Below are 24,284 nucleotides of genomic sequence, written 5' to 3'. Positions count from 1 at the left end.
AGGATGTCATTGGTGATGAGAAGAACTGGAAGGGGTTCTGGCATGGAGTGTTCCTCATTGAGCTCTTCCTCCAGAATGTCATTGGTCATGTAAGGTGCTGGAAGGGGTTCTGTCACGGAGAGTTCCTCAGTGAACTCTTCCCCCAGGATGTCGTTGATCATGCCAAGTGCTTGAAGAGGTTCTGGCACGGAGGATTCCTCAGTGAGCGCTTCCCCCAAAATGTCATTGGTCATGCAAGGTGCTGGAAGGGGTTCTGTCATGGAGAGTTCCTCAGTGAACTCTTCCCCCAGGATGTCGTTGGTGATACGAGGTGCTGGAAGAAGTTCTGGCATGGAGGGTTCCTCAGTGAGCTCTTCGCCCAGGATGTTGTTGGTGATACGAAATGCTGGAAGAGGTTCTGGCATGGAGGGTTCCTCAGTGAGCTCTTCCCCCAGGATGTTGTTGGTGATACGAAATGCTGGAAGAGGTTCTGGCATGGAGGGTTCCTCAGTGAGCTCTTCCTCCAGATGTCATTGGTCATGCGAGGTGATGTAAGTTGTTCTGGCATGGAGGGTTCCTCAATGAGCGCTTCTCCCAGGATGTCATTGGTGATGAGAAGAACTGGAAGGGGTTCTGGCATGGAGTGTTCATCAGTGAGCTCTTCCTCCAGAATGTCATTGGTCATGTAAGGTGCTGGAAGGGGTTCTGTCACGGAGAGTTCCTCAGTGAACTCTTCCCCCAGGATGTCGTTGATCATGCCAAGTGCTTGAAGAGGTTCTGGCACGGAGGGTTCCTCAGTGAGCTCTTCCCCCAGGATGTCATTGGTGATACGAGGTGATGGAAGAGGTTGTGGCATGGAGGGTTCCTCAGTGAGCTCTTCCCCCAGGATGTTGTTGGTGATACGAAATGCTGGAAGAGGTTCTGGCATGGAGCTCTTCCCCCTGGATGTCATTGGTCATGCGAGGTGCTGGAAGTGTTTCTGGCATGGAGGATTCCTCAGTGAGCGCTTCCCCCAGGATGTTATTGGTCATGCGAGGTGCTGGAAGTTCTTCTGGCATGGAGGATTCCTCAGTGAGCGCTTCCCCCAGGATGTCGTTGGTGATGTGAGTTGCTGGAAGGAGTTCTGGCATGGACAGTTCCTCAATGAGCACTTTGCCCAGGATGTTGTTGGTGATGCGAGGTGCTGGCAGGGGTTCTGGCACGGAGAGTTCCTCAATGAGCGCTTCCCCCAGGATGTCATTGGTCATGCGAGGTGCTGGAATGGGTTCTGTCACAGAGGGTTCTTCAGTGAGCTCTTCCCCCAGGATGTCATTGGTGATACGAGGTGCTGGAAGAGGTTCTGGCATGGAGGGTTCCTCAGTGAGCTCTTCCCCCGGGATGTTGTTGGTGATACGAAATGCTGGAAGAGGTTCTGGCATGGAGCTCTTCCCCCAGGATGTCATTGGTCATGCAAGGTGCTGGAAGTGTTTCTGGCATGGAGGATTCCTCAGTGAGCGCTTCCCCCAGGATGTCATTGGTCATGCAAGGTGCTGGAAGGGGTTCTGTCACGGAGAGTTCCTTAGTGAGCTCTTCCCCCAGGATGTCGTTTGTCATGCCAAGTGCTGGAAGGGGTTCTGTCACAGAGAGTTCCTTAGTGAACTCTTCCCCCAGGATGTCGTTGCTCATGCCAAGTGCTGGAAGAGGTTCTGGCACGGAGGGTTCCTCAGTGAGCTCTTCCTCCAGGATGTTTTTGGTGATGTGAGTTGCTGGAAGGAGTTCTGGCACGGAGAGTTCCTCAATGAGCACTTTGCCCAGGATGTTGTTGGTGATGGGAGGTTCTGGAAGGGGTTCTGGCACGGACGTTTCCTCAGTGAGCGCTTCCCCCAAATGTCATTGGTCATGCAAGGTGCTGGAAGGGGTTCTGTCACGGAGAGTTCCTCAGTGAGCTCTTCTCCCAGGATGTCGTTAGTGATACGAGGTGCTGGAAGAAGTTCTGGCATGGAGGGTTCCTCAATGAGCGCTTCCCCCAGGATATCATTGGTCATGTGAGGTGCTGGAAGGGGTTCTGTCACAGAGGGTTCCCCAGTGAGCTCTTCCACCAGGATTTCATTGGTGATACGAGGTGCCGGAAGAGGTTCTGGCATGGAGGGTTCCTCAGTGAGCTCTTCCCCCAGGATGTTGTTGGTGATACAAAATGCTGGAAGAGGTTCTGGCATGGAGGTTCCTCAGTGAGCTCTTCCTCCAGATGTCATTGGTCATGCGAGGTGCTGGAAGTTGTTCTGGCATGGAGGGTTCCTCAATGAGCGCTTCTCCCAGGATGTCATTGGTGATGAGAAGAACTGGAAGGGGTTCTGGCATGGACGGTTCCTCAGTGAGCTCTTCCCCCAGAATGTCATTGGTCATACAAGGTGCTGGAAGGGGTTCTGTCACGGAGAGTTCCTCAGTGAACTCTTCCCCCAGGATGTCGTTGATCATGCCAAGTGCTTGAAGAGGTTCTGGCACGGAGGGTTCCTCAGTGAGCTCTTCCTCCAGGATGTCGTTGGTGATGTGAGTTGCTGGAAGGAGTTCTGGCATGGAGGATTCCTCAGTGAGCGCTTCCCCCAGGATGTTATTGGTCATGCGAGGTGCTGGAAGTTCTTCTGGCATGGAGGATTCCTCAGTGAGCGCTTCCCCTAGGATGTCGTTGGTGATGTGAGTTGCTGGAAGGAGTTCTGGCATGGACAGTTCCTCAATGAGCACTTTGCCCAGGATGTGGTTGGTGATGCGAGGTGCTGGAAGGGGTTCTGGCACGGAGAGTTCCTCAATGAGCGCTTCCCCCAGGATGTCATTGGTCATGCGAGGTGCTGGAATGGGTTCTGTCACAGAGGGTTCTTCAGTGAGCTCTTCCCCCAGGATGTCATTGGTGATACGAGGTGCTGGAAGAGGTTCTGGCATGGAGGGTTCCTCAGTGAGCTCTTCCCCCGGGATGTTGTTGGTGATACGAAATGCTGGAAGAGGTTCTGGCATGGAGCTCTTCCCCCAGGATGTCATTGGTCATGCAAGGTGCTGGAAGTGTTTCTGGCATGGAGGATTCCTCAGTGAGCGCTTCCCCCAGGATGTCATTGGTCATGCAAGGTGCTGGAAGGGGTTCTGTCACGGAGAGTTCCTTAGTGAGCTCTTCCCCCAGGATGTCGTTGGTCATGCCAAGTGCTGGAAGGGGTTCTGTCACAGAGAGTTCCTTAGTGAACTCTTCCCCCAGGATGTCGTTGCTAATGCCAAGTGCTGGAAGAGGTTCTGGCACGGAGGGTTCCTCAGTGAGCTCTTCCTCCAGGATGTCTATGGTGATGTGAGTTGCTGGAAGGAGTTCTGGCACGGAGAGTTCCTCAATGAGCACTTTGCCCAGGATGTTGTTGGTGATGGGAGTTTCTGGAAGGGGTTTTGGCACGGACGTTTCCTCAGTGAGCGCTTCCCCCAAATGTCATTGGTCATGCAAGGTGCTGGAAGGGGTTCTGTCACGGAGAGTTCCTCAGTGAACTCTTCCCCCAGGATGTCGTTAGTGATACGAGGTGCTGGAAGAAGTTCTGGCATGGAGGGTTCCTCAATGAGTGCTTCCCCCAGGATATCATTGGTCATGTGAGGTGCTGGAAGGGGTTCTGTCACAGAGGGTTCCCCAGTGAGCTCTTCCACCAGGATTTCATTGGTGATACGAGGTGCTGGAAGAGGTTCTGGCATGGAGGGTTCCTCAGTGAGCTCTTCCCCCAGGATGTTGTTGGTGATACGAAATGCTGGAAGAGGTTCTGGCATGGAGGGTTCCTCAGTGAGCTCTTCCTCCAGATGTCATTGGTCATGCGAGGTGATGGAAGTTGTTCTGGCATGGAGGGTTCCTCAATGAGTGCTTCTCCCAGGATGTCATTGGTGATGAGAAGAACTGGAAGGGGTTCTGGCATGGACGGTTCCTCAGTGAGCTCTTCCCCCAGAATGTCATTGGTCATACAAGGTGCTGGAAGGGGTTCTGTCACGGAGAGTTCCTCAGTGAACTCTTCCCCCAGGATGTCGTTGATCATGCCAAGTGCTTGAAGAGGTTCTGGCACGGAGGGTTCCTCAGTGAGCTCTTCCTCCAGGATGTCGTTGGTGATGTGAGTTGCTGGAAGGAGTTCTGGCATGGACAGTTCCTCAATGAGCACTTTGCCCAGGATGTTGTTGGTGATGCGAGGTGCTGGAAGGGGTTCTGGCACAGAGAGTTCCTCAATGAGCGCTTCCCCCAGGATGTCATTGGTCATGCGATGTGCTGGAAGGGGTTCTGTCACAGAGGGTTCCTCAGTGAGCTCTTCCTCCAGGATGTCATTGGTGATACGAGGTGCTGGAAGAGGTTCTGGCATGGAGGGTTGCTCAGTGAGCTCTTCCCCCAGGATGTTGTTGGTGATACGAAATGCTGGAAGAGGTTCTGGCATGCAGGGTTCTTCAATGAGTGCTTCCCCAGGATGTCATTGGTGATGTGAGTTGCTGGAAGTGGTTCTGGCATAGAGGGTTCCTCAATGAGCACTTCCCCCAGGATTTAATTGGCCATGCGAGGTGCCTGAAGGGGTTCTGGCATGGAGGGTTCCTCAGTAAGCTCTTTCCCCATGATCTCATTGGTCATGCCAAGTGGTGGAAGAGGTTCTGGCACGGACGGTTCATCAGTGAGCTTTTCCTCCAGGATGTCGTTGGTGATGTGAGGTGCTAGAAGGGGTTCTGGCATTCAGGGTACATCAATGAGCACTTCGCCCAAGATGTTGTTGGTGATGCGAGGTGCTGGTAGGGGTTCTAGCATGGAGGGTTCCTCAGTGAGCGCTTCCCCCAGGATGTCATTGGTGATGTGAGTTGCTGGAAGGAGTTCTGGCATGGAGAGTTCCTCAATCAGCACTTCGCCCAGGATGTTGTTGCTGATGCGAGGTGCTGGAAGTGGTTCTGGCACGGAAGTTTCCTCAGTGACCGCTTCCCCCAGGATGTCGTTGGTGATACGAGGTGCTGGAAGAGGTTCTGCCATGGAGGGTTCCTCAATGAGCGCTTCCCCCAGGATGTCATTGATCATGCGAGGTGCTGGAACGGGTTTTGTCACAGAGGGTTCCTCAGTGAGCTCTCCCCCCAGGATGTTGTTGGTATTGTGAGGTGCTGGAAGAGTTTCTGGCACGGAGGGTTCCTCAGTGAGCTCTTCCTCCAGGATGTCGTTGGTGATGTTAGTTGCTGGAAGGAGTTCTGGCACGGAGAGTTCCTCAATGAGCACTTTGCCCAGGATGTTGTTGGTGATGCGAGGTGCTGCAACGGGTTCTAGCACGGAGGGTTCTTCAGTGAGCTCTTTCCTCAGGATGTCGTTGGTGATGCGAGGTGTTGAAAGAGGTGCTGGCATGGAGGGTTCCTCAGTGAGCTCTTCCTCCAGGATATAGTTGGTGATGGGAGATGCTGGAAGGGGTTCTGGCACGGAGGGTTCCTCAGTGAGTACTTCGCCCTGGATGTCATTGTTGATGTGAGTTGCTGGAAGGAGTTCTGGCATGGAGAGTTCCTCAATGAGCACTTCGCCCAGGATGTTGTTGGTGATGCGAGGTGCTGGAAGGTGTTCTGGCACCAAAGTTTCCTCAGTGAGCGTTTCCCCCAGGATGTCATTTGTCATGCGAGGTGCTGGAAGAGGTTCTGGCATGGAGGGTTCCTCAGTGAGCTCTTCCCCCAGGATGTTGTTGGTGATACGAGCTGCTGGAAGTCATTCTGGCATGGAGGGTTCCTCAGTGAGCTCTTCCCCCAGGATGTTGTTGGTGATACGAGGTGCTGGAAGAGGTTCTGGCATGGAGGGTTCCTCAGTGAGCTCTTCCTCCAGGATATAGATAGTGATGGGAGATGCTGGAAGGGGTTCTGGCATGGAGAGTTCCTCAGTGAGCTCTTCCCCCAGGATGTCATTTGTCATGCGAGGTGCTGGAAGGGGTTCCAGCATGGAGTGTTCCGCAATGAGCGCTACCCCCAGGATATCATTGGTGATGTGAGTTGCAGGAAGTGGTTCTGGCATGGAGGGTTCCTCAATGAGCACTTTCCCCAGGATGTCATTGATCATGCGAGGTGCTGGAAGGGGTTCTGTCACGGAGGGTTCCTCAGTGAGCTCTTCCCCCAGGGTGTCGTTGGTGATACGAGGTGCTGGAAGAGGTTCTGGCATGGAGGGTTCATCAGTTAGCTCTTCGCCCAGGATTTTGTTGGTGATACAAAATGTTGGAAGAAGTTCTGTCACGGAGGGTTCCTCAGTGAGCTTTTCCCCCAGGATGTCATTGGTGATGTGAGTTGCTGGAAGAGGTTCTGGCATGGAGGGTTCCTCAGTGAGCTCTTCCCCCAGGATGTTGTTGGTGATACGAAATGCTGGAAGAGGTTCTGGCATGGGGGGTTCCTCAGTGAGCTCTTCCTCCAGATGTCATTGGTCATGCGAGGTGATGGAAGTTGTTCTGGCATGGAGGGTTCCTCAATGAGCGCTTCTCCCAGGATGTCATTGGTGATGAGAAGAACTGGAAGGGGTTCTGGCATGGAGTGTTCCTCAGTGAGCTCTTCCTCCAGAATGTCATTGGTCATGTAAGGTGCTGGAAGGGGTTCTGTCACGGAGAGTTCCTCAGTGAACTCTTCCCCCAGGATGTCGTTGATCATGCCAAGTGCTTGAAGAGGTTCTGGCACGGAGGATTCCTCAGTGAGCGCTTCCCCCAAAATGTCATTGGTCATGCAAGGTGCTGGAAGGGGTTCTGTCATGGAGAGTTCCTCAGTGAACTCTTCCCCCAGGATGTCGTTGGTGATACGAGGTGCTGGAAGAAGTTCTGGCATGGAGGGTTCCTCAGTGAGCTCTTCCCCCAGGATGTTGTTGGTGATACGAAATGCTGGAAGAGGTTCTGGCATGGAGGGTTGCTCAGTGAGCTCTTCCCCCAGGATGTTGTTGGTGATACGAAATGCTGGAAGAGGTTCTGGCATGGAGGGTTCCTCAGTGAGCTCTTCCTCCAGATGTCATTGGTCATGCGAGGTGATGTAAGTTGTTCTGGCATGGAGGGTTCCTCAATGAGCGCTTCTCCCAGGATGTCATTGGTGATGAGAAGAACTGGAAGGGGTTCTGGCATGGAGTGTTCCTCAGTGAGCTCTTCCTCCAGAATGTCATTGGTCATGTAAGGTGCTGGAAGGGGTTCTGTCACGGAGAGTTCCTCAGTGAACTCTTCCCCCAGGATGTCGTTGATCATGCCAAGTGCTTGAAGAGGTTCTGGCACGGAGGGTTCCTCAGTGAGCTCTTCCCCCAGGATGTCATTGGTGATACGAGGTGATGGAAGAGGTTGTGGCATGGAGGGTTCCTCAGTGAGCTCTTCCCCCAGGATGTTGTTGGTGATACGAAATGCTGGAAGAGGTTCTGGCATGGAGCTCTTCCCCCTGGATGTCATTGGTCATGCGAGGTGCTGGAAGTGTTTCTGGCATGGAGGATTCCTCAGTGAGCGCTTCCCCCAGGATGTTATTGGTCATGCGAGGTGCTGGAAGTTCTTCTGGCATGGAGGATTCCTCAGTGAGCGCTTCCCCCAGGATGTCGTTGGTGATGTGAGTTGCTGGAAGGAGTTCTGGCATGGACAGTTCCTCAATGAGCACTTTGCCCAGGATGTTGTTGGTGATGCGAGGTGCTGCAACGGGTTCTAGCACGGAGGGTTCTTCAGTGAGCTCTTTCCTCAGGATGTCGTTGGTGATGCGAGGTGTTGAAAGAGGTGCTGGCATGGAGGGTTCCTCAGTGAGCTCTTCCTCCAGGATATAGTTGGTGATGGGAGATGCTGGAAGGGGTTCTGGCACGGAGGGTTCCTCAGTGAGTACTTCGCCCTGGATGTCATTGTTGATGTGAGTTGCTGGAAGGAGTTCTGGCATGGAGAGTTCCTCAATGAGCACTTCGCCCAGGATGTTGTTGGTGATGCGAGGTGCTGGAAGGTGTTCTGGCACCAAAGTTTCCTCAGTGAGCGTTTCCCCCAGGATGTCATTTGTCATGCGAGGTGCTGGAAGAGGTTCTGGCATGGAGGGTTCCTCAGTGAGCTCTTCCCCCAGGATGTTGTTGGTGATACGAGCTGCTGGAAGTCATTCTGGCATGGAGGGTTCCTCAGTGAGCTCTTCCCCCAGGATGTTGTTGGTGATACGAGGTGCTGGAAGAGGTTCTGGCATGGAGGGTTCCTCAGTGAGCTCTTCCTCCAGGATATAGATAGTGATGGGAGATGCTGGAAGGGGTTCTGGCATGGAGAGTTCCTCAGTGAGCTCTTCCCCCAGGATGTCATTTGTCATGCGAGGTGCTGGAAGGGGTTCCAGCATGGAGTGTTCCGCAATGAGCGCTACCCCCAGGATATCATTGGTGATGTGAGTTGCAGGAAGTGGTTCTGGCATGGAGGGTTCCTCAATGAGCACTTTCCCCAGGATGTCATTGATCATGCGAGGTGCTGGAAGGGGTTCTGTCACGGAGGGTTCCTCAGTGAGCTCTTCCCCCAGGGTGTCGTTGGTGATACGAGGTGCTGGAAGAGGTTCTGGCATGGAGGGTTCATCAGTTAGCTCTTCGCCCAGGATTTTGTTGGTGATACAAAATGTTGGAAGAAGTTCTGTCACGGAGGGTTCCTCAGTGAGCTTTTCCCCCAGGATGTCATTGGTGATGTGAGTTGCTGGAAGAGGTTCTGGCATGGAGGGTTCCTCAGTGAGCTCTTCCCCCAGGATGTTGTTGGTGATACGAAATGCTGGAAGAGGTTCTGGCATGGGGGGTTCCTCAGTGAGCTCTTCCTCCAGATGTCATTGGTCATGCGAGGTGATGGAAGTTGTTCTGGCATGGAGGGTTCCTCAATGAGCGCTTCTCCCAGGATGTCATTGGTGATGAGAAGAACTGGAAGGGGTTCTGGCATGGAGTGTTCCTCAGTGAGCTCTTCCTCCAGAATGTCATTGGTCATGTAAGGTGCTGGAAGGGGTTCTGTCACGGAGAGTTCCTCAGTGAACTCTTCCCCCAGGATGTCGTTGATCATGCCAAGTGCTTGAAGAGGTTCTGGCACGGAGGATTCCTCAGTGAGCGCTTCCCCCAAAATGTCATTGGTCATGCAAGGTGCTGGAAGGGGTTCTGTCATGGAGAGTTCCTCAGTGAACTCTTCCCCCAGGATGTCGTTGGTGATACGAGGTGCTGGAAGAAGTTCTGGCATGGAGGGTTCCTCAGTGAGCTCTTCCCCCAGGATGTTGTTGGTGATACGAAATGCTGGAAGAGGTTCTGGCATGGAGGGTTGCTCAGTGAGCTCTTCCCCCAGGATGTTGTTGGTGATACGAAATGCTGGAAGAGGTTCTGGCATGGAGGGTTCCTCAGTGAGCTCTTCCTCCAGATGTCATTGGTCATGCGAGGTGATGTAAGTTGTTCTGGCATGGAGGGTTCCTCAATGAGCGCTTCTCCCAGGATGTCATTGGTGATGAGAAGAACTGGAAGGGGTTCTGGCATGGAGTGTTCCTCAGTGAGCTCTTCCTCCAGAATGTCATTGGTCATGTAAGGTGCTGGAAGGGGTTCTGTCACGGAGAGTTCCTCTGTGAACTCTTCCCCCAGGATGTCGTTGATCATGCCAAGTGCTTGAAGAGGTTCTGGCACGGAGGGTTCCTCAGTGAGCTCTTCCCCCAGGATGTCATTGGTGATACGAGGTGATGGAAGAGGTTGTGGCATGGAGGGTTCCTCAGTGAGCTCTTCCCCCAGGATGTTGTTGGTGATACGAAATGCTGGAAGAGGTTCTGGCATGGAGCTCTTCCCCCTGGATGTCATTGGTCATGCGAGGTGCTGGAAGTGTTTCTGGCATGGAGGATTCCTCAGTGAGCGCTTCCCCCAGGATGTTATTGGTCATGCGAGGTGCTGGAAGTTCTTCTGGCATGGAGGATTCCTCAGTGAGCGCTTCCCCCAGGATGTCGTTGGTGATGTGAGTTGCTGGAAGGAGTTCTGGCATGGACAGTTCCTCAATGAGCACTTTGCCCAGGATGTTGTTGGTGATGCGAGGTGCTGGCAGGGGTTCTGGCACGGAGAGTTCCTCAATGAGCGCTTCCCCCAGGATGTTATTGGTCATGCGAGGTGCTGGAATGGGTTCTGTCACAGAGGGTTCTTCAGTGAGCTCTTCCCCCAGGATGTCATTGGTGATACGAGGTGCTGGAAGAGGTTCTGGCATGGAGGGTTCCTCAGTGAGCTCTTCCCCCGGGATGTTGTTGGTGATACGAAATGCTGGAAGAGGTTCTGGCATGGAGCTCTTCCCCCAGGATGTCATTGGTCATGCAAGGTGCTGGAAGTGTTTCTGGCATGGAGGATTCCTCAGTGAGCGCTTCCCCCAGGATGTCATTGGTCATGCAAGGTGCTGGAAGGGGTTCTGTCACGGAGAGTTCCTTAGTGAGCTCTTCCCCCAGGATGTCGTTGGTCATGCCAAGTGCTGGAAGGGGTTCTGTCACAGAGAGTTCCTTAGTGAACTCTTCCCCCAGGATGTCGTTGCTCATGCCAAGTGCTGGAAGAGGTTCTGGCACGGAGGGTTCCTCAGTGAGCTCTTCCTCCAGGATGTTTTTGGTGATGTGAGTTGCTGGAAGGAGTTCTGGCACGGAGAGTTCCTCAATGAGCACTTTGCCCAGGATGTTGTTGGTGATGGGAGGTTCTGGAAGGGGTTCTGGCACGGACGTTTCCTCAGTGAGCGCTTCCCCCAAATGTCATTGGTCATGCAAGGTGCTGGAAGGGGTTCTGTCACGGAGAGTTCCTCAGTGAGCTCTTCTCCCAGGATGTCGTTAGTGATACGAGGTGCTGGAAGAAGTTCTGGCATGGAGGGTTCCTCAATGAGCGCTTCCCCCAGGATATCATTGGTCATGTGAGGTGCTGGAAGGGGTTCTGTCACAGAGGGTTCCCCAGTGAGCTCTTCCACCAGGATTTCATTGGTGATACGAGGTGCTGGAAGAGGTTCTGGCATGGAGGGTTCCTCAGTGAGCTCTTCCCCCAGGATGTTGTTGGTGATACGAAATGCTGGAAGAGGTTCTGGCATGGAGGGTTCCTCAGTGAGCTCTTCCTCCAGATGTCATTGGTCATGCGAGGTGATGGAAGTTGTTCTGGCATGGAGGGTTCCTCAATGAGCGCTTCTCCCAGGATGTCATTGGTGATGAGAAGAACTGGAAGGGGTTCTGGCATGGACGGTTCCTCAGTGAGCTCTTCCCCCAGAATGTCATTGGTCATACAAGGTGCTGGAAGGGGTTCTGTCACGGAGAGTTCCTCAGTGAACTCTTCCCCCAGGATGTCGTTGATCATGCCAAGTGCTTGAAGAGGTTCTGGCACGGAGGGTTCCTCAGTGAGCTCTTCCTCCAGGATGTCGTTGGTGATGTGAGTTGCTGGAAGGAGTTCTGGCATGGAGGATTCCTCAGTGAGCGCTTCCCCCAGGATGTTATTGGTCATGCGAGGTGCTGGAAGTTCTTCTGGCATGGAGGATTCCTCAGTGAGCGCTTCCCCCAGGATGTCGTTGGTGATGTGAGTTGCTGGAAGGAGTTCTGGCATGGACAGTTCCTCAATGAGCACTTTGCCCAGGATGTTGTTGGTGATGCGAGGTGCTGGAAGGGGTTCTGGCACGGAGAGTTCCTCAATGAGCGCTTCCCCCAGGATGTCATTGGTCATGCGAGGTGCTGGAATGGGTTCTGTCACAGAGGGTTCTTCAGTGAGCTCTTCCCCCAGGATGTCATTGGTGATACGAGGTGCTGGAAGAGGTTCTGGCATGGAGGGTTCCTCAGTGAGCTCTTCCCCCGGGATGTTGTTGGTGATACGAAATGCTGGAAGAGGTTCTGGCATGGAGCTCTTCCCCCAGGATGTCATTGGTCATGCAAGGTGCTGGAAGTGTTTCTGGCATGGAGGATTCCTCAGTGAGCGCTTCCCCCAGGATGTCATTGGTCATGCAAGGTGCTGGAAGGGGTTCTGTCACGGAGAGTTCCTTAGTGAGCTCTTCCCCCAGGATGTCGTTGGTCATGCCAAGTGCTGGAAGGGGTTCTGTCACAGAGAGTTCCTTAGTGAACTCTTCCCCCAGGATGTCGTTGCTCATGCCAAGTGCTGGAAGAGGTTCTGGCACGGAGGGTTCCTCAGTGAGCTCTTCCTCCAGGATGTCTTTGGTGATGTGAGTTGCTGGAAGGAGTTCTGGTACGGAGAGTTCCTCAATGAGCACTTTGCCCAGGATGTTGTTGGTGATGGGAGTTTCTGGAAGGGGTTCTGGCACGGACGTTTCCTCAGTGAGCGCTTCCCCCAAATGTCATTGGTCATGCAAGGTGCTGGAAGGGGTTCTGTCATGGAGAGTTCCTCAGTGAACTCTTCCCCCAGGATGTCGTTAGTGATACGAGGTGCTGGAAGAAGTTCTGGCATGGAGGGTTCCTCAATGAGCGCTTCCCCCAGGATATCATTGGTCATGTGAGGTGCTGGAAGGGGTTCTGTCACAGAGGGTTCCCCAGTGAGCTCTTCCACCAGGATTTCATTGGTGATACGAGGTGCTGGAAGAGGTTCTGGCATGGAGGGTTCCTCAGTGAGCTCTTCCCCCAGGATGTTGTTGGTGATACGAAATGCTGGAAGAGGTTCTGGCATGGAGGGTTCCTCAGTGAGCTCTTCCTCCAGATGTCATTGGTCATGCGAGGTGATGGAAGTTGTTCTGGCATGGAGGGTTCCTCAATGAGCGCTTCTCCCAGGATGTCATTGGTGATGAGAAGAACTGGAAGGGGTTCTGGCATGGACGGTTCCTCAGTGAGCTCTTCCCCCAGAATGTCATTGGTCATACAAGGTGCTGGAAGGGGTTCTGTCACGGAGAGTTCCTCAGTGAACTCTTCCCCCAGGATGTCGTTGATCATGCCAAGTGCTTGAAGAGGTTCTGGCACGGAGGGTTCCTCAGTGAGCTCTTCCTCCAGGATGTCGTTGGTGATGTGAGTTGCTGGAAGGAGTTCTGGCATGGACAGTTCCTCAATGAGCACTTTGCCCAGGATGTTGTTGGTGATGCGAGGTGCTGGAAGGGGTTCTGGCACAGAGAGTTCCTCAATGAGCGCTTCCCCCAGGATGTCATTGGTCATGCGATGTGCTGGAAGGGGTTCTGTCACAGAGGGTTCCTCAGTGAGCTCTTCCTCCAGGATGTCATTGGTGGTACGAGGTGCTGGAAGAGGTTCTGGCATGGAGGGTTGCTCAGTGAGCTCTTCCCCCAGGATGTTGTTGGTGATACGAAATGCTGGAAGAGGTTCTGGCATGGAGGGTTCCTCAGTGAGCTCTTCCTCCAGATGTCATTGGTCATGCGAGGTGATGGAAGTTGTTCTGGCATGGAGGGTTCCTCAATGAGCGCTTCTCCCAGGATGTCATTGGTGATGAGAAGAACTGGAAGGGGTTCTGGCATGGACGGTTCCTCAGTGAGCTCTTCCCCCAGAATGTCATTGGTCATACATGGTGCTGGAAGGGGTTCTGTCACGGAGAGTTCCTCAGTGAACTCTTCCCCCAGGATGTCGTTGATCATGCCAAGTGCTTGAAGAGGTTCTGGCACGGAGGGTTCCTCAGTGAGCTCTTCCTCCAGGATGTCGTTGGTGATGTGAGTTGCTGGAAGGAGTTCTGGCATGGACAGTTCCTCAATGAGCACTTTGCCCAGGATGTTGTTGGTGATGCGAAGTGCTGGAAGGGGTTCTGGCACAGAGAGTTCCTCAATGAGCGCTTCCCCCAGGATGTCATTGGTCATGCGATGTGCTGGAAGGGGTTCTGTCACAGAGGGTTCCTCAGTGAGCTCTTCCTCCAGGATGTCATTGGTGGTACGAGGTGCTGGAAGAGGTTCTGGCATGGAGGGTTGCTCAGTGAGCTCTTCCCCCAGGATGTTGTTGGTGATACGAAATGCTGGAAGAGGTTCTGGCATGCAGGGTTCTTCAATGAGTGCTTCCCCAGGATGTCATTGGTGATGTGAGTTGCTGGAAGTGGTTCTGGCATAGAGGGTTCCTCAATGAGCACTTCCCCCAGGATTTCATTGGTCATGCGAGGTGCCTGAAGGGGTTCTGGCATGGAGGGTTCCTCAGTAAGCTCTTTCCCCATGATCTCATTGGTCATGCCAAGTGGTGGAAGAGGTTCTGGCACGGACGGTTCATCAGTGAGCTTTTCCTCCAGGATGTCGTTGGTGATGTGAGGTGCTAGAAGGGGTTCTGGCATTCAGGGTACATCAATGAGCACTTCGCCCAAGATGTTGGTGATGCGAGGTGCTGGTAGGGGTTCTAGCATGGAGGGTTGCTCAGTGAGCGCTTCCCCCAGGATGTCATTGGTGATGTGAGTTGCTGGAAGGAGTTCTGGCATGGAGAGTTCCTCAATCAGCACTTCGCCCAGGATGTTGTTGCTGATGCGAGGTGCTGGAAGTGGTTCTGGCACGGAAGTTTCCTCAGTGACCGCTTCCCCCAGGATGTCGTTGGTGATACGAGGTGCTGGAAGAGGTTCTGCCATGGAGGGTTCCTCAATGAGCGCTTCCCCCAGGATGTCATTGATCATGCGAGGTGCTGGAACGGGTTTTGTCACAGAGGGTTCCTCAGTGAGCTCTCCCCCCAGGATGTTGTTGGTATTGTGAGGTGCTGGAAGAGTTTCTGGCATGGAGGGTTCCTCAGTGAGCTCTTCCTCCAGGATGTCGTTGGTGATGTTAGTTGCTGGAAGGAGTTCTGGCACGGAGAGTTCCTCAATGAGCACTTTGCCCAGGATGTTGTTGGTGATGCGAGGTGCTGCAACGGGTTCTAGCACGGAGGGTTCTTCAGTGAGCTCTTTCCTCAGGATGTCGTTGGTGATGCGAGGTGTTGAAAGAGGTCCTGGCATGGAGGGTTCCTCAGTGAGCTCTTCCTCCAGGATATAGTTGGTGATGGGAGATGCTGGAAGGGGTTCTGGCACGGAGGGTTCCTCAGTGAGTACTTCGCCCTGGATGTCATTGTTGATGTGAGTTGCTGGAAGGAGTTCTGGCATGGAGAGTTCCTCAATGAGCACTTCGCCCAGGATGTTGTTGGTGATGCGAGGTGCTGGAAGGTGTTCTGGCACCAAAGTTTCCTCAGTGAGCGTTTCCCCCAGGATGTCATTTGTCATGCGAGGTGCTGGAAGAGGTTCTGGCATGGAGGGTTCCTCAGTGAGCTCTTCCCCCAGGATGTTGTTGGTGATACGAGCTGCTGGAAGTCATTCTGGCATGGAGGGTTCCTCAGTGAGCTCTTCCCCCAGGATGTTGTTGGTGATACGAGGTGCTGGAAGAGGTTCTGGCATGGAGGGTTCCTCAGTGAGCTCTTCCTCCAGGATATAGATAGTGATGGGAGATGCTGGAAGGGGTTCTGGCATGGAGAGTTCCTCAGTGAGCTCTTCCCCCAGGATGTCATTGGTCATGCGAGGTGCTGGAAGGGGTTCCAGCATGGAGTGTTCCGCAATGAGCGCTACCCCCAGGATATCATTGGTGATGTGAGTTGCAGGAAGTGGTTCTGGCATGGAGGGTTCCTCAATGAGCACTTTCCCCAGGATGTCATTGATCATGCGAGGTGCTGGAAGGGGTTCTGTCACGGAGGGTTCCTCAGTGAGCTCTTCCCCCAGGGTGTCGTTGGTGATACGAGGTGCTGGAAGAGGTTCTGGCATGGAGGGTTCATCAGTTAGCTCTTCGCCCAGGATTTTGTTGGTGATACAAAATGTTGGAAGAAGTTCTGTCACGGAGGGTTCCTCAGTGAGCTTTTCCCCCAGGATGTCATTGGTGATGTGAGTTGCTGGAAGTGGTTCTGGCATGGAGGGTTCCTCTGTGAGCTCTTTGCCCAGGATGTCATTGGTCATGCGAGGTGCTCAGTGCCAGGTCCTTCCATCCTCACAGACACTCCAAAGGAAGCAGCTTCTGTGTCAGAGCCCTTACTAGAGCCTTCCATTGCTGATAGTTATCTTCAACAAGAAGTAGATCTTCTCAAAGGGTTACAGCATGACTATGTCCAGCAATGTAAGTATTGCGACACCTTAGAAACCTTTTGCATATACACTCAGCACAAAGATCAGCTTCAGTTTTGATACGCAGCCCAGATGATGGACTAACCCCTAACACTGCCCTTTTTGCAAGTCACCAGCACTCAGCCTGGTCAGTACATACAGCATTTGTTCCTTTTTGTTCTCTTTGTGGCAGAACTGAGGGTTCACCGCATTTCCCAACAGTTCCCTCGTTCTCTCCGGGCCATCAACCTTCAAGGCTGATCCGCAGTGAAATTCTGCTGCAGCAGTGGGAAAGGGAAGGTATGTTCACAGCATGCCCCTGAACTTGCTGCTGGGCTAAGAATGGCTCTTTTGTATATTTCATGTTGAAATGCTTGCTTTGAGTCTGTATCTAAGGTTTCAGGGGGGAGGCCTGTGAGTGGGTTGTCAGTGCTTGCTGAAGTGTTCCTTCGTTTTCTGTCTTTCATGTGTCCAAGCTCCAGTGCCTGTAATCCAAGCAGCTTCTCAGAGTGAGCAGTGAGGGCAAGTGATGGTGGGTGTGGTAGGATGTCAGCCTTTGCAGCTGACCTCCTGCTTCTTCTTCTCTCTTGCAGATGTTCCTGCAGGCCCTGCTGCACTTCTCCAGCCCTCTGGGTCTGATTCATCATTGTCCTCTGCCTCCCTTGAGGTTGCCTCCATCCCACCCTCCACCTCCTCCTCCTTCCCCACCTCCTCTGGAGCCGGACCTCAGCAATGTGAAAGAAACTCTGCAGAGTTTGGTAGAGATGCAGGTCCATCAGCTGCATGACCGTAAGTCTCACAGAGGCAGCACTCCATAACCTCTACCTTTTCCATCCTCATTGTGATTTTACAATCTAAAAAACTTATAGTCTAAAAACAGAGGCAGGGATACAATAGAAGAAGTAGAGGGAAGCTGAGGTGGGGGCAAGTGGGGGAAAGATGTGTGTGTATTTCAGCTGCACCTCCTTAGGACCAGGGAGACCCAGGTTTGAATTCTCATCCAGTCATGAAACTCTCTGGGTGACTGGCCAGTCACTTGTCCCACAGCCTAACTTACCTCTTAGGGATATTGTGAGGGGAAGAATAACCATGTATAAGCCTCCCTGAGCTGCTTGAGGAAGAGCAGAATATGAATGCTAAAAGGAAAACAAATATCAGCCCTTTTGAGTTTAAGCTGAGATGAAACAGGAAACCAAGGAGGATGATATACAATTGTGCATATTGCAAATCCTCCTTATAGTGTCATCAATGTACATGGGCAAAAGTTCCCTGCCACCAGGAGCATACAGTCTAAAGTTTGGCTTTGGAGAGAGAAGTGAGGAAGAGGAGGAATGGGAGAGGAAAGCATAAGGGGCATTCAATTCAAGCCGATGGAGCTGCCTCTACTGAGGCATTACGCCAAAGGCTGCGCAGTGGAGGTGGGTTTTCAGGTATCATTGGAGAGATAGGAGAGAGACGAGGGGCCACATCTGAGTGGCTGTTCCAGACCCAAGGGTCAGCGAGAGGGAAAAGTAAGAGTTGTTTTAGAGAGCAGGAGACCTTCAGGTGGCTCCTGAAGACAGAGAAGCTGGAAGAGCAATAATCAACCTGACGAGGTGCAAGTTCACTGTGCGGGTACATAGCCATGGAGGGTTTTCAAGACATAGAGGAGTCTGTGCTGGGCATGGAAGGGGACTAGAAGTCCGTGCAGGGACTGACATGGTGGAGGACAGGCCCCTTCACCCTGTTTGTTTTCTCTCCTTCAAGGCCAAAGAGACCTCTGCAGCTACAAGGAATGCTTACAAAGCTTCAAGGCACTGAGGGGACAATTGAGGCAGCTAAGGAGCAGACTGGCCAGGGTGGAAGCCACTATGGGGATCATGGTTCCTCCAAGGGAGCTGGACGTTGCTGAGGAAGAAGTGGAAGGCAAATTAAAAGAGACAACTGTGCTACTATTTACATAAGTAGCAATAAAATGCTGTGTATATATTTTAAAAAAATTAAATATTTGTTTTAATAGGATGTAGAGATAGAACAGTAATAAAACTAGCATATTTATTGTTTAAAAATGCTTTATTTTAAAGAAAATACATTTGTCTTGCTATGAATATTCTTTGGATAGAGTTGGGTAAAAAGGTCTTTGGGTCAAACTCAGCTACAGAAAAGACTCTCTTGGCTAGTCCACTCAAGAGATGTTTGAGAGGTTCAAGATGTAGCTCAAGATAGACAGTTCCTTGCCAGGAGGCTCATACAGAGCTTATCTGCCCCAACATGTATGGCTAGGAGGCTGGATTTTGGCCCTGAAGAGGGATCTGCCCCGTGTGGAAGAGGATGGAATGGTGATGCGGAAGAGGAAGCTTGATTTAGGGCAGGGCTGCACAACTCCAGCCCTCCAGCTGCTGTTTGGCTACAGTTCCCATCAACCCTGACTATTGACTACTGCGACTACTGGGGACTAAGGGAGCTGTAATCAAACAACAGCTGGAAGGCCCAAGTTTGAGGCCAAATGTTATTCTCCAGCCCTCTTATTTTCCACCAAGAGCCAAAGCAGCAGCTGGAGGCTTAGATCCAGGCGGAGTCAAACTGAGTGACTGATTTGGCCCTGGGGGAACAGCTAGGAGGTGGCACCTCCATTTCCTCTGCAGGAAGAAAAGCCGTGGGGGTGGCTCTCTGTAGAGCATGACAGGAAAGAACCAAAAAAGGCAGCCTCCATATCAGGCCACCTCCCAGGACCTTCCAGCCTTGCTTGTACTCTGGCAGAAGAACCCAAGGAGACCACCTTTATATCATGAGAGCTTTGTATCAGAACTCCACCCAGGGCAATCCATCCCTGCTGATACTTCAGTGAAAGAGAATGAAGAGGCCCCCTACATAGCAGGCCTCCTCCCAAATGCAGGATCAGCAATGAGATTAGACCTTTAGCCTCCAGGCTGTTTTTCTGCCGGAGAAGAGAGAAGAAGGAAAGCCTGAAAGAGAGCACTTGTCACTGCAGATGTTAGATTTGATATGACAATGAAATAAGACAGCAATGCAGGGACCACTGCATTAGCTACACAACTCAGTGGTCGAATGCCTGTCCTTGGCCATCTCTAACAGCCCTTAAAGATGGTCAAGTGTAAGGACAAGAATATGTTTGCTCTTGAGGCTCATTGTGCATGCACTGAGAAGAATCATTAGAATCAACAGAAGATGCCTTCTTAATGGGATACATTGGGCTGAGTGTTTGCACCTAGAACAACACATCACCATGGGAGTGTTGTGCCCATGGATGCAGTAATGCAAAAAGGTGATGTTTCAGACAAATGGTGTGCCTTATTCAGACAGCTCTAGGCAACAAGCTTGATACTCTGGCAATGATTCAGGAATATCATCCAATCTTCAATGTCAGTTTCCTTTTAAAAGTGAAGAGAGAGTTTCTGTAATCCTGACACCATTATTACATTTTATTAACATTATGCTAACTGGATGGTCATACATTGATTTTCTTAAAAGGATTCAATTTCCTGGCCAGAGTGACCAACATTTAGTCTACTAATTGTTTTAACTTAAGAGAAATAAAAAGCTCCAGGAGATATGACTGTTTTGGATGCCCCTTAATAAAAATGGAACTACTTTTATAGAATTTCCTTATTTTGCCAAGACCAGATGGCTGAATTTTGAAAGCACATTTAGCAAATAGTCTCTCTCTCTCTCTCTCTCTCTCTCTCTCTCTCTCTCTCCTTCTGATAGAGAATAGTTCATATCTGTATCAATATATGCCAGCCAACTCCAAAAGTAAATGGGATATTTGGCCCAGGGGTCGGAGAGCCAACAAAACAGCAGCTGAAAGTCCCTTGCTGTTGCCTAGCAACTAATACACATCCCTTTGCCTTGGCTCAGCAAAATTGCCAAATCAGATCTCAACATGGATATCACAAGCCACTGCACACCTAACCATGACAGTGCCTGCAACGAGGCAAGAAAGGATGCATCTTGTCAAGAGAAAGGCACACCACCTGCATTCAAGGGTGGAACTTGGTGGGGGGGGCAGCCAGGGCATGTGCCCTAGGCGCCACTGAGGAGGGGGCACCACACCAGTTCCTGCCACCCCCACCCCATTGCCCACCGGCCTGGCCCCAGGGCCCCTCAGCCACTTGCCATCCTGCCTGCCTTGCTCTCCGGCTCTGGCCTAGGATCCAAGCAGCCTGCAAACTGCAGAGAGCTCTTCTTCTCTCCCCGCCTCTCAGCTGATCGGCAGGTGGGCGGGGCTTCCAGAGAGGCCTCTGTGTAGGCCTCTCTGAAGCCTGAACTCGGCAGGCCCCAGCAAGCCAGGAAGGAGACAGGATGGAAGCGTTCTCTGCAGCAGACTCTCTGCCCAGACCATCCAACACAGCTTTTGCAAGGTAGACTGAATTCCTTTTTGTGGTTACCCTCCCCCACCCCAGGTATATAGGGATCTGCTTGCCATAGGGCTTTGATGGGGGGGGGGAGACTGAGAAGTCTCTGAATATTTAATTTAAAACAGATTGAAAAATTTCTGGCTATAAATTTCTGGCTTTTTTCTATCTAAAAAGGCCTGTTGCTTGTTTCATGGCAGAAAATTACAAAAACTTCTGGAACAAACAATATTATATTCATTCATTCATGTATAAATGCACTTATGTTCAAGTTGGTTTGCAACCCAGAAGGTCTGAGTGAGAACTGTGAAGCATGTATTGTGCTTTTATTTTATTTTATTTTTCTTGTGTGTGAACTGCTCTCCAATAACTCACAGGACTTCAGGGTACATCTGGCCAACATGTGAATGCAGCACCTCCATTCCAGAGGAGATGTGTGTTAAAGGGCTTTCAAAGCCTCTTGTGAAAAATCTCCTGGAATCAAACTTTACTGAATTTGTTCAAGAATTCTGAGAAAACAAACATAGGCTCACCCTGCATGGTTGAAAGTCTCCTTTGCTAATCTGCAGCGAGGAGGCCATTTTAATAATTAGTGTTTCTGGTGTGTTCTAGGCATTAAAAGTAGCCCAAATATATAGTACTCAATGTATATCACTATGTATTGTGAAGTGTCCGTGTGTGTATTCAGTGAAATGTATTTCCAGGCAGCATACTTATTTTGAAATATCAGACTTAAATCCTTGGGGGCCTGGGGTGCGTGGAGGCCCTGGACATTGAGGGGCTGGTGGCCCATTTTAAAAACTCATCTTGGTACATTCCAAATGTGTCTCTTGTAAACTGACCTTGAATTTTCCATCCATGATTGGGATATCTGAGATTTAGAATCAATAATAAAAGAACAGCACACTGCTTGTGATGGGAAGGGGCAAATTACAATGATTTCTTAGTCGGGCAGGGGCTTGTTTTGCCCCTGGCAGAACTTGGCTGTCTGCTCCTGTTGAAAATTCCTCTATCTAGTGTGGCAAACTAATGTATCCTCCTCCCTCCTGGTGTCAAAGTAAGCACTAGTGTGGTGAATGCACATATATCCCATCATGAGCCAACAGTCATCATAAGACAAAGGCTGGCAGGAATCATTCACTGGTTTATAGACACACACACACACCACCACCTTCTTCTTCCCCTATTTTTCTAGTGGCTATTTGGGCAGGTGATCCTCTAGTCTAGGACAAAGTCATGTTTTTTAAAAAGCATGATATGAGACAGAGAAAATGACACTTGGAATCCTCACATAACTCCTGACTGTTGTTCTAAGTCTTTTACAGAGATGGCTCATGTTTTCAGGTTTTGATCAACAACCATGCCTAGATGGTACAGTGTTCCTTTTAAAAGGGATTTCCAGATATTGTTGACTACAAGTCCCATCATTCCTGTTTGGACAAGGGCGCAATTTCAGTGCTTGCCCTGGGCGCTATTTACCCTAGATACGCCTCTGCCTGGATGTGTTGTCCAAACAAGCCCAATGTGTATAACAGCTCTTCATTTTAAGAATGTAAAAGTCCTGCTGAATCAGGTAGAGGGTCCTTCTAATCCAGCCTCCTCTTTCCATATGGCTGTCCATGTGCCTCCTTTGTGTGTTGTTGTTATGCTTTTAGCTATTTTTAAGTATCTTATAACCACTGGCAAAACTGGTGCTTTTAAAAAAATATCTAAGAATTAAAGGAAGCCTTCCTGCTTTTTATGGCTTCCATGACACTGGTCTTCTTCTATTTAACCATGCCGGCATCTTCATGGACTTGTAGTTCACACTCTTCTAGCCTGTGATTTATTCCAAAGTTAAGCAAAGATATGTCTTTTCTTAATGAAAGGGAAGCTTCAACATTTTAGATGGAAAAAGTAAAATACCTTCCATAAACTGGATAGGAGAGGCTTCTGTGAGCCATAAAAACAAAATAAAGCTGTGAAAAGGTCATACCCAGGGGATATAGACAATTACAAATGAATGATCAGTTACTGGAAAATATTCCTTCAGCCAAACCATCTGTAAATTTAGTCTGACTCATCTGAAACCAGACTAACAAGATGAGTTACCTCTTGCAATAAAATCACCCAACACATAAATATTCTTTTCAAGTAGTCACATTACTCTATATGTAGAGCATGTTTCAAAGCCTGCTGTGGGTATTTTCCATAAGAGTACAACCTAAGCACAATAATCGCAGCTCCTATTGCCTTGTAACATCTGCTCTCCATTTTCATGTGATTTATGTTGACATGTTACAAATTGCGTATATTGGTACAATCCCAGCCTTAAGCTAAGCAAAGCAAAAATGATCACAATTATGCATATCTGGTTCTACAATAATATATGTTGTATACATTTGAGAGGGGATTTGTTCTTCTGTATGAGAGTTGTATTAGGGCCGATTTGGATGATACACTCTGAGTGGCAGCCCATTGCATGAAAGGAAGCCAGATGCACTGCTTTCCACTCATCCCCACATGGGACCGGAATGTCTGGACTGAATCCTAACTGCACAGTTTAAATATACTACTTGAATGTAGAATTACCTACTTGAAATAGGGGCCAGTTCGGACATCCCTGCCCCATGTGATCATGCAGGGGAAGGGGACAGTGTGCTAGCTGGACAGGGCAGGAGCAGCAACACCACCACTTCTCCTCACGTGATAGGCCACTGCTTGGGCTGTATCATCTAAGTGATGCTCTATGATCAAGCACATATACTGGTGGTCCTATCCTGGCTGCCTCCTTTCCACTCTAGCCCCCGCCCTAGTATTCTGGAGGGCAAAGGAGTCTGGTGCCACCCTTTCCTTCCTCTGCCTTCAGTGCAGCTTGGTTAGCTCCTGATTCTTGAGCACCAGCAATCTGCTCCACCACTTGTCTCTTCTTTGGCCTCAGTAAGCTGGCACATATTTATATACAACATTTAATTATATATTAAACAAACATTTTCAAAACAGTTTACAAAGAAAAACAAACAAACAAATAAGATGGGGCCCTGTCCCCAAAGGGCTCTGCTGTATTCTATGCAGTATCTTTTATGTTTTGTTGTTTATAAATTTGTGCCAGTGGGGATGCTGTAGAGAGTAGGGGCAGTGGGTGGTGAAGTCAGAAAGGAAAAGGGAAGGGAAGGAGCAGGAGAAAATGGAGTTGTTACTGAATAAACTCTTGGTTAATCTTGGTTAATAAACTCTTGATTACTTTGTGTTTGTGAGGGAAGCAGCTATAGAACAGGCTCACAATCTTAAAAACATAAACCGTAAGGTAGACCACCAGCAACAGCCACTGGAGGGATGCTGTGCTGAGGGTGGACAGGGCCAGTTGCTCTCCCCTTGTTAAATATATAGCGAATCACCACTTGAAAAGGTGCCTCTTTGCTCACTTAGCAGCCTGTGCATATTACCTATTCCTACTGCACCTCTATATTACCTGTTCATTCAATATGTTAGTGAATAAAGGAGTTCATTTTACAAAAGGTTCATTAAACAAATTTTCACAATCACTTCTAAAATGTATTTGGATTTTCTGTGTCTGTAAATCAAATGAAAGTAACACACTGAGCAGAAAAATTATGATTCTTTTCCATTTTCTATATTGTATTAATAATCGGGGAAAGTTTCTGAATTGCATTCACAGTGATGAGCTAGAAACTAAGGGCTAGTCTAGATGTTACTTTAACGGTATGTTGGAATTGCATGCTTGGAATTCCCTATGTCTTTTTCTTTACAAAAGACAGCAAAGGGATCCAAGATCCAGATTTGGACCATGATTTAGGAGGAGGTAAGGGTAACCCTTCCCTCCCCTCCCCCATGCTGCTTCCACTGCCACAAACACACACATACTCTGCTGGAAATCTTGCCCCTCTAAGCTATTTGTTATACATTCTTAATGACTTCTATAAACACTCTTTTCATTGTTCTCTCAAAGGGGACTATGCCTATACAGATTTTTTGTTTAAATTTCCCACACAACAGTATAATCTTCAATGAGATATTTCATGTTAGAATGTTATGACTTCTGAAAT

At 50.3% G+C, this 24,284-nt stretch overlaps 1 protein-coding gene across 1 annotated transcript in view; it reads left to right on the top strand.

Annotated features, from left to right (window-relative positions):
* The first annotated feature begins 20,168 nt into the window (after positions 1-20,168).
* TGFBI (transforming growth factor beta induced) overlaps positions 20,169-24,284 on the top strand; it is a 112,648-nt gene continuing 108,532 nt past the window's right edge. Inside the window, exon 1 of the mRNA XM_053296755.1 lies at positions 20,169-20,244. Within this exon, the coding sequence (XP_053152730.1) occupies positions 20,186-20,244 (59 nt within the window). The 5' untranslated portion in view covers positions 20,169-20,185. The remainder of the gene's footprint in view (positions 20,245-24,284) is intronic.

Source organism: Hemicordylus capensis, chromosome 2 (genome assembly GCF_027244095.1).
Source record: "Hemicordylus capensis ecotype Gifberg chromosome 2, rHemCap1.1.pri, whole genome shotgun sequence".
NCBI classification, from domain to species: domain Eukaryota; kingdom Metazoa; phylum Chordata; class Lepidosauria; order Squamata; family Cordylidae; genus Hemicordylus; species Hemicordylus capensis.
The sequence above is the reverse complement of the archived record's forward strand: the minus strand, read 5'-3'. Positions and strand labels throughout refer to the sequence as shown.